General features: G+C 36.6%; 2 protein-coding genes across 2 annotated transcripts; one reads left to right on the forward strand and one right to left on the reverse strand.

The window, feature by feature from the left end:
- Positions 1-208: 208 nt before the first annotated feature.
- On the reverse strand, positions 209-1,651 carry DRT102 (DNA-damage-repair/toleration protein DRT102). The gene has a single exon (XM_011075420.3). The coding sequence runs from the start codon at positions 1,483-1,485 to the stop codon at positions 538-540; it is 948 nt and encodes a 315-aa protein (XP_011073722.1). The 5' UTR covers positions 1,486-1,651; the 3' UTR covers positions 209-537.
- Positions 1,652-3,341: 1,690 nt separating this feature from the next.
- Positions 3,342-6,217, forward strand: LOC105158612 (uncharacterized). The gene is made up of 2 exons (XM_011075421.3): positions 3,342-3,951; positions 4,631-6,217. The coding sequence occupies exons 1-2, from the start codon at positions 3,580-3,582 to the stop codon at positions 5,774-5,776; spliced, it is 1,518 nt and encodes a 505-aa protein (XP_011073723.1). The 5' UTR covers positions 3,342-3,579; the 3' UTR covers positions 5,777-6,217.
- The last annotated feature ends 3,563 nt before the right edge of the window (positions 6,218-9,780 follow it).

Genomic DNA, 9,780 nt, shown 5'->3' on the forward strand with positions numbered 1-9,780 from the left:
AATGGTTGTCACCCGTCTACCGCAGCAAGTTAACGGCGATAACCGATGATGATAGAGAAGCAACTTATCAGGCCTCATAAAATATGCCCCATATAGGGTAAATTACATGTCTAAGTATCACAAACAAAATACCATAACGATAATTATTTAATAGGATAAATTACATTCGTGTTCTTAATATCAGGTTTAATTATATAAACACTTGATGTCCTATACAAAATCACAAATTACATTTCTTAATAACGTATTTGTAACTACAAATACACCCCAATAAGCAGATCTCAACTTTACAGTAAGCTCATTTCCTAGAAATCAAGTTATTGCAGAACAGCAAAAACTGACATTAGAAGCAATAACGAGACACTCGACCATATCTAGGGAGATACAGTCATTTACATGATCAGCACAAAGATGCACAACAGACAACAGCCAAACCAACACCACAAAATCACTATCTTTCATACTAAAATGTTTGATAAAGCATGAAGCATACCAGAACAAGCAGCATTCATCAAACTTCAACAGCCTTATCAACTTTTACTTAGTATCATTCTTCTCTTTATCTATAGCAGCATTGGCAGCAGCAACATCTTCATCCAAGAACAAGTCCCAATGCCCATCCCACTTGATAAAGAACTCAGTGTCCTCAAAGTACTTGACTCGATGCACATCCCCTGCTGGAGTGAACAAATAATCCCCAACTCCTAAATCATACTTCTCCTTCTTAGTCAAATTCCACACACATTTTCTCCCCTTGGTGACTACCAAATCGTGGCCGAAAGTATGATGATGCGCCGGCTCCACGCTGCCGGCCTTAAACCTCACGATGGCCGATGTGGGCGTCTCCCTCAATATCTTCATTGACCCGCCAGGCATTACATCGACGGGGGTGAATTCCTTATCCTCGCGAGCTTTCGCCAGGGAACAGATAAAACACGGCGGATCAGCTACAGGACCATTTTCATTTCCGATTTTGGACATCTCCTCAACAGATTTTTCAAAAAAATCCTGGAGATCCTCGGGCCATGGGTTCGAGCCGGAGGCGGGGCAGGGGGATTTGAAAGGGGTGTTGAGGAAGGTGGTCAGGATCTCCGTCGCGGCTTCCGGTGTCGTAGACATGCCGGAAACAGCGAGGACATTGCAATTGTTGATGGATCGAGTGTTACGGGCCTCACCAGTGGTGAGACACGTGGCGGCGTAGACCCCGGGGAACTTGTTGGCGAAGATGGCGACTCCGACGCCGGTTCCACAGGCCAGCAGGCCCCGGGTTTCAACGGAGGAGTTGCTCTTCGCTGCTTGGCTGACGCGGCGGCCGACTTCTTCGCCGACAGAGTAGTACTTCGAAGTGCCGAGGTCCTCGACTTCGATGTTGAGGGAGCGGAGCTGAGCGACGAGCACGTCTTTGAGGCTGCTGCCAAAGGCGTCTGCTCCAGCTACGATTTTCAGGGGGCGGGATGCGGCGGAGGTGGGTTCTTGCTTCGCCATGGACGAATCTTTAGTTGACAGAAATGATCAGTGATCACTGAGCTCTTGCAAGTGATAATTATACGTATTTGTTACGTGATAAAAGGTTCGATTTATTCAATGAAAGCATTTGGTCCAGATTCAATGAACCCTTTTGTCCACAAACGTGACACCGGCTTTCTCTTATCCATCAAGTTTTCAATTAATTCCGGCTTAACCTACCATTGTTTGGTTTTGTTGGCGGACTATTTTGTTTTGTGTTTTGAAAATAGAAAAAAAAAATATAAATAAATAAGTGTATATAGAAGATAAAGTGTATTTTTGGATAATTTTGAAGGTAATTTAAAATATTTTAAAATAAATAGTGTATATTTATTGTTGGGATTTTAAAGGCAAAAGTCACTATTTATTATCAAATTACTGTCTCTTTTATATATAAATATTGTATATTTAATGTTGTATTTTTTTTAGACAAAATTTATTGTTCATTGTCAAATATTTATATATATAAGTGTGTATATATCTATTATATATTTAGAAAGTTCAAAAATAAAAAAACACACAAACAAGGTGTGAAAACAAAGAGGCAAACATTAGGTGTAATTTATCTTATCTCGAAAATTGTCAAAAATAAAACCAACCATAGTGTACTCTTTTGCTCATGTTTCTCGCAACTCTAATGTGTTTCTATAGTCTCTTCTTGTTTTGGTTTGGTCGATGCGGACCTTCGTTATTTATAAAAGGTTATGGTTTTCTCCTCAATAAAAACAAATAGAATTTAAATTATTATTTTGATTCTCAAACTGTTATTCCTTTGGTATTTTTAATTCTTCTAATAATAAATCGTTTAAATCGTTGAACTTTAACGGAATTTTTATTTAAAAAGAAAGAAATAGTCATTTTCTTTTTATTTTATTGTATTTTTTCAAGTTTTGGTTAAATGCAACTATTTGTCCCATTTTTCTCAAAAAAATGTAATGTTGAATTGTATTGATGTTTAATTAATTTAAAGATGTTTATTTTTTAGTACGTATATTGTTTTCAATGTTACATATATGTCGTTGGGCGTGGTATCTGTAAGGGTAGTTATAACATTTATCATGGCTAAAAGCCATAGCAAATATTAAATTTTTTATTGGTGGAAAATTTATATTTTTACAATAATTATATTTAACCATAGTCAACAAAAATTATTTGCAATGATTTTTAGTGCATAAGCTATTAAAATTATAGCCAATAGTCATTTTTTTCTAGCGCGATAAAATTGACATTTTTTGGCATAAATTAAAATAAATATACTACCTTTTTAAAAAAGAATAATGCACTCAATTAAAAAAATAAAATTGAAGTGAATTAAAAGTGCCATGGTAAAATATTACACGACGAAAAATACATTTTTTCTCGAAATATTTTATAGTGCAGGATTATTGCAACTCAAATTATACAGTAAACAATATTGGAGAAAATATTTACATTTGTTTGTCTATGAAACACAATACAAGGAAATGTTTCATGAGAGTTATTAATTAATTGATGGGAGCAGTATACTTACCATATAATTGATGTATGGTTCAAGAATAGTGACCATTCACATTATAAGTATATCATATTTGCTCTGTGATTGGTTTAATTAAATCAAATGTGATTTCGATTTAGAATTTTTCCATTTTCTCATACTAGTGAATTACATTTAAAAAAAAATAAAGCAACTAAAAATAGAATAATTATGAAAGATTAATAATCATATATATTTATATAGTTGCAAAAAATATAAGACCACCACATTTCTCCTTTTCTAGAGGGACTATTTTGTGCCAAGAGAAACAGCTAAAACAAGTCCACGAATGCCAATATCCATCCCTTTCCCAACCATTCACAAACATCAGTCAACTTCTCCTCCTTTTCCATCCCCTGATTTTGATCATGCATCTGCTCTAGACACCCCATTATCCTCTCTCCCTCCCCGCCCCACTCGCCTCCATCTCCCCCAAACCTACCATTCCCTCGTCGTCCTGTGTCCGGACGGCGGGCGGAACAACTCTGCTCCCATCACCACCTTCTTCGTCATCTTCAAGAATCGAGTAGCGACGTTTACGTCCCGTTCCATCGCCCATCATGGCGCCTGCAATGAAACCTTTCCAGCTTCTCGAAATAAACATAATTTCGGGGCAGGATTTGGAGCCCGTTGCCAGGAAAATGCGAACGTACGCCAAGGCGTGGGTGCATCCGAACCGGAAGCTTTCGTCGTGTGTCGACAAGGAGGGGAACAATAACCCTACATGGAATGATAAGTTTGTTTTCAGGGTGGAAGAGGAGTTTCTCAGAGAAGATAGCTCCGCAGTCATGATTGAGATCTATTCGGCGCATTGGTTACGCGATGTTCTTGTTGGCACGGTTCGTGTGCTCGTCGGCAACCTTATTCCCCCGCCTGTGCGGACCCATCAGAACAACTCGCATTACATGGGCATGCGCTTCGTTGCACTTCAGGTTATGTTTATTGAATGAATTTGAAAAGAGGGATCTGCATGCATGCATGCATGATTTTTTTCTTATTTTTTTTGTTTGATTTGTTTATTGTTTTCTGGTTTCGTGCAAGTGTGAAAATTCGTTGTCATCATGGTCTTCGATTCTTGGTTTCATGCAAAATCTGAGGAGATTTAAGATCTAATCAATGTTTGTGGAAGTATTATTTCAATATCAACAAATCAATAAGAGGGATTTTGTGTGAAATGAATTAGCTAAATTTGAATATTGTTCTGTGAAATTGATTTTATTAAACTGTTGATGTCTTATATATATATATACACAAGCATGCATGCAGACACACGCATTTTTTTCAGAAGAATCGTCTGTTGCATTTTTTTCCGAAGAATCGTCTGTTGCATTTTTTTCAGACATTTCAAACGGATCAATTACTCCTTGGACATTGGATTCTTAATTCCTTATTTATTGTCAAGCAAATTATATCCATTTTCTTGTGTTTCATGATAAGAGGGGGAGACGCAGAAAGAGAATACAATCAAAGCATGCATGAAATAACTCTTGTTGCAACTGATGCTTGATTCCGATTCGTTGTAGCAATCAATCAAAGATTGCCATGTGTCATGTACATTTGAATCCATCACTTTCTCCACATCTAAACTCGATAATCGGATCCATGATTCAGGTACGTCGTCCGTCAGGGCGTCCACAGGGAATACTGAACATTGGTGTGGCCTTACTCGACGGATCTCTGAGGAGCATGCCGTTGTACAGACAACTGAGCAGTTCAGCTGTCGGATACCGTGATCTGATGCAGCATCCACCAGTTCATCTGCAGGTACAGGAAAATGACACTAAGAACAACAAAGAGCAGCAGCAGGCTCCTGCTCTGAAGCCTATACTGCGCAGGTCAAGAAGTGAACGCAGCGAACGTGTGATATTCAATGACTTTTCCCCCAGGAGTTCAATGGTTGCGGTGCCAACACAGATGGGAACTAAAGAAGGTAGTTCCGTTATCACCGTCTCAGAATCGGTTGATCCATTTAAAGGGGGAAAAAAGAAAGGCAAGGCTAGTTCAGTGATCAGTGGAGCAGAGCTCCGAGAGAAGCCGAAGCAAAAGGGCAAGAAGGGCAAGGCAAGTTCAGTGGTGAGTGACTCGATCGTGAGCAAAGGGTCGTCGACCTTTTACAAGAATGATACGCGTAATTTAAAGAATAAAGACACAGAAAATGAGGGTAAAGACAACAGGGGTGATAAAAAACTTGGCTCTCCTGAAAAAGCTAAGGTGGTTGATGAGAAATCAGTTGGAATTAAGGGTGTCCAGAATTCGGGTTCACCTAAACACAAGGCTGTAATACCAACCATTTTGAAGCCTAATGGTGCACAAAAGGGGCCATTGCCAATAGGGAAGCCAGTGATTGGGGCACCCTTCAAAGGTAACTCAATTGTGTCCGACTCCGAGGTTGGGCCCTCACCGTCTGAGGTGGCGGCCGCATTGGCTCAAAGGAGATATCTTCAAGATGACAATCAAAGCTCTGTCTTGGACGGTTGGAGCTTGGATGAGAGTGTTGAAGGGCTTAGGTCAAAGCTGGAGAGGTGGCGAACGGAGCTACCGCCATTGTACGATAATGGCTTCTCGACGAGCAGCTACAAGTCATCTGGCGGCCAACATGGCCGTAGGCACAGCGATGGTGGAAGCGGCCTGTTCTCATGCTTCGGCAACATATGTGGATATGAGTGCCAATGCATCTGCGGTAAGCCTCCCGGGAAACGGAACCAATCTAGGTTCGCTGCATCGTCTGTTGGCTCCCCAGGTCGATCAATACTTTGAGAACGAATCATTAAAATTATGAAACACGTCTTTTTTCGCTCTATTTCTTGCTAAGTATATGCCAAGGGGTGCTTAATTTCCGACTACACACGTACTACTAATCTTGACAATGAGGGTTTTCTCATCGGCATTTGGTTTTCACTTGGTGATTAACTACAAAACATGTTCATCATCAAGGACATGTACCGATGGAAGTTTAGAGGTTTTTGAGTATACGAGGTATTATTATAAGTCATGGATGCTATATGGTTCAAGGTTGTTGGAGCAAGTTCATAACTAGGCCGGCCTTCCCTCAATTAGTTATTTGTTTTCATGCTTAATTTCCCTTAATTCATACATTTCTATGTTCTTTTAGTGTAAGTTGTAAGTTAAATTCTTGAATACTTTGATTTTGTTATACCTTTTTAATCTGCACTCTTTTGTTCATGCCACATTTTGTTGCCCCAATTCCAACTTTTATTGTAAATGGTATTAATTAATTACATCTTATATTATTGCATCACATATATATACACATTATGTTTTTCTAAAGTATTTAGATGAAATAGTTCTTTATTCATGTGATTTTCACTTGTATATATTAAATGGAATACGAGATGAATATTTTGTAATAGAAAATTCAGACCGCTTCTTCCTCTATTTTCTTAGCTAGACAACTTAATTAGAGAGTAATAATTGTTTGGAATAAACTTACTAAAAACATCTTATAAACTCATTTATTCTATAAGATATTTTTTTTTGTGTAAATGTAAGTTTCATTAAGTAAAATGTACAAAAAGTACAATACAACAGTGTTCAAAGATTGGTTTCTTCTTCGACAGGCCAAGAGATACGCCATAGTCTATATAATCCACATGAACTAACAGAATAAGGTAAATTTTTGCTAAGAATCCGTTGTCTAACATCTTCAACTATGACGGTGGCAAGTATAGGAGGTGGCTGCCTAGAGTCCTCAAATCGTCTTAAGTTCCGTTCTCTCCAAATATGGTATACACATGACGCAAGGAGAGTCTGGTACGCCATGTTGACAATGTGTTTCCCTCTCCATTTTCGCGTTGTCCATTCAATGTCCCCTAGCCAGTCTCGGTTGGGCCAGGAGACTAGTACAACCCTTCTAACAGCTGTGAGACACTGCCGCGCATAACGGCATCGAAAAAAGGTGGTTACGTATCTCTACCGCGCTCTCTTCACAGAGGACACATTCACCGATGTGTGATAACCAGGATCGATTAGTCGTGGATAGCTTCCCCAAAATCGCAAGTCAAAGGATGAATGTATGCCTCAGAATTTTCAGCGAGCCCGAGACTAGAGAAGCCCAACCTACTTTGGATCCCGACGGCTCCCATAATCTATAAAGTGCTTGGGCTGTAGGTCTACCTGTCTCAAAACGCCAGACGATACAATCATTTCCTCCATGAATAAGCGGCAGACCTTATTCCCATAATCTATAAGATATTTGCAGAGCTTATAATTGTAAAATGTTAAATCTTATTTTCAAAGAAAGAATTTAATTTTTAGTACCAGAACTGTTACGAGATTGATACTATATTTTCTTTAAATAGCACAATTGGTACCATATAAATGGCTTCATGTGCCAAATTAGTACTTTTATTGACTTTCGAACGGAAAGTCCAATGGTGCAGCACGTGGATGCTAAGGCAAATTGAGCCTTTGGCGCCCATATGCCACCTGCTACTAAGGCTAAGCTTTTTGTCACGAATTACTCAAATATTGTCACTATTAGAACTATATAAGTTATTATGGTGACAAAAATAAAAATTATTGACACTTAATACTTATTGTTACTGGAAATATTAATATTTTTGTCACTAATACTTTTTATGTTTTTATAATGGGTGAGGATAAACATAGATTAAAAAGTTGAAATTAGTAAAGCAACAACATAGATTCAAATGGAGGATAAAATAAATAAATAAAGCTTTTAGTTTTAATACCCCATGTAATTATAAACCCTGCAAAAAAGACTCTTCTTATAAAAAAAAAAGAAATAAAGAATTGTCTACACGCATTGGATGAATTAGATGATTTTTTTATGCATTTTAGCATTTATCTTCTTAGAATAGATAAAATTGCCCCTGTCAATATTGTTTTTGGTTAATTCTTTATATTTTTCATATTTTCTTGAGAAAAAGTATGATAAATACTGAAATAGCAGTATTCATCAAGGTTTATATGTAAAAACTATTATTACATCAAATCAAATTACTATACATATTTTGCATGTGAAAATATAAGATTATTGAATATTATTTATGAATTTTTTTAAATTAAAATACATGATTTTATTTCTAAAATATTATTAGTTAATTTAATTTTTGTGTTCGATATGAAATTATAGTATGTATATGAAATACAATAAATAAATTATTAATGTAATATGTTTAGGCATAAAAAGTACATAAGTAAATTAATTCATTATATTAAAAGATACAAAACAAAGATATATAATGAATAAATAAATAAACAGAAAATGGGTCGTCCCCTCCTCTACCCCAATCGCCCAGCCAACACCGCCCTCTCCTGCGTATCCCGGTCTCCCCTTCCGCCTCGTTTGCCTCCACTGCACGTCGCTCCGCGACATCTGGTTGAGTTGGGCGCGGCATCGTGGTGTCACCGTCTAGCTCTATGGCGATATAGATAAGGTTTTTTATAATATTTTTATGGGAAATAAAAGGGTTTTTTATAATATTTTTATGGAAAAATTGCATAATACCCCATGTGTTATGTTAAAATTGCACAAACTTACATATGTTAAATAAATAATCATAAAAGACCCCTTTCGTCCAAAACTAATGGAAGGTGTTGTACACACGGTGGAAATGAGAGTAGGATCCTTTTTTTTTTATACCCTATTTCAGCTTTTTTGGTAGTGCAATAATTCAAAATACCCTTCTCTTCCACTACATATACAACTTAACATCCTCTCACTACATGTATTTTGGATGTTCTATTTTTCATACTGTTATTTGCTTCTGAATGAGCTTATTGTCTCAGCAGCTCTTTCAAAGCCAAAACAAACAAATAAAAGCATCATTAAATTCCTTCTCGAACAGTGAAAAAAAAGCCAGAAGTTTAAAAAGAAATTAGGTAGAAAATTGAAGAACATTCTTACCATTGATTTTGACTTCGTGTTCCCAGCTATATTTCCAATCAAAAGCTTTGCAACAGTCAATAACACTCAATTTTTAATTTAGAACTACTAAACTTGTGCAAATAAAGAGAGATTTTGCAGGATTAAACCCAAAATCACCATGCCCTAATACGAACCCTAATCTGTCTTCTCTCCATCTTTTCCAAACTCTCGTTGGAAGAAAAGATGCACCCCCCCCCCCTCTTTTTTTTTTTTTACTACAACAAGTCACAAGGGTATAACGGAGATTTAAGGAAAAAATTAACTCCGTTAACTGGCGCTAACGGAATTGGGCAAGTGAACGCCATTTACAATTACACTGGATTTTGTTTGCATATAAAAATAACACGGGGATTTTTTGCCGAGTTTTCATAAAACATGGGAGTTTTATGCAATTTTTCCTATTTTTATTTTATATATAACTATGTGTATATATATAACTATGTATATATATAAATGCAAAAATATATTGTACAAATTACTTAAAATCTATGCCATTCACTTTTAACTAAAAAAGATCAATGACTACTAAAAACAAGGACATAATAGGCAACTCACCAAAAAAATTGAAGCCATCAAGGGCAATTGACAAAAGAGGAGCATGTGCAACATTTTAAAAAATACAAAGAATTTTTTGAATATATTTTTAACACGGGGTTTTTTAGCCAAATTTTTAAAACACAAGGGGATTTCATACAATTTTCTCTTAATTTTTTTTATTCAAAATACAGTCAACAAATATACATATATATATATATATATATACACAACACGCACAGTTCAACATGTCTTAACTTATTTATACTACTACAAAATACAAAATCGAACACATTAAAAAACACTTATCTTTATT

This window comes from Sesamum indicum, linkage group LG3, assembly GCF_026168435.1.
Source record: "Sesamum indicum cultivar Baizhima isolate 11 linkage group LG3, ASM2616843v1, whole genome shotgun sequence".
Lineage (NCBI taxonomy): Eukaryota > Viridiplantae > Streptophyta > Magnoliopsida > Lamiales > Pedaliaceae > Sesamum > Sesamum indicum.

Bases quoted from the DNA above. Each gene is read 5' to 3' on its own strand.
- DRT102 (XM_011075420.3), bottom strand. From the start codon at position 1,485: ATGGCGAAGCAAGAACCCACCTCCGCCGCATCCCGCCCCCTGAAAATC.
- LOC105158612 (XM_011075421.3), top strand. From the start codon at position 3,580: ATGGCGCCTGCAATGAAACCTTTCCAGCTTCTCGAAATAAACATAATT. The intron at 3,952-4,630 runs GTTATGTTTATT...TCCATGATTCAG, and splicing joins TGCGCTTCGTTGCACTTCAG to GTACGTCGTCCGTCAGGGCG.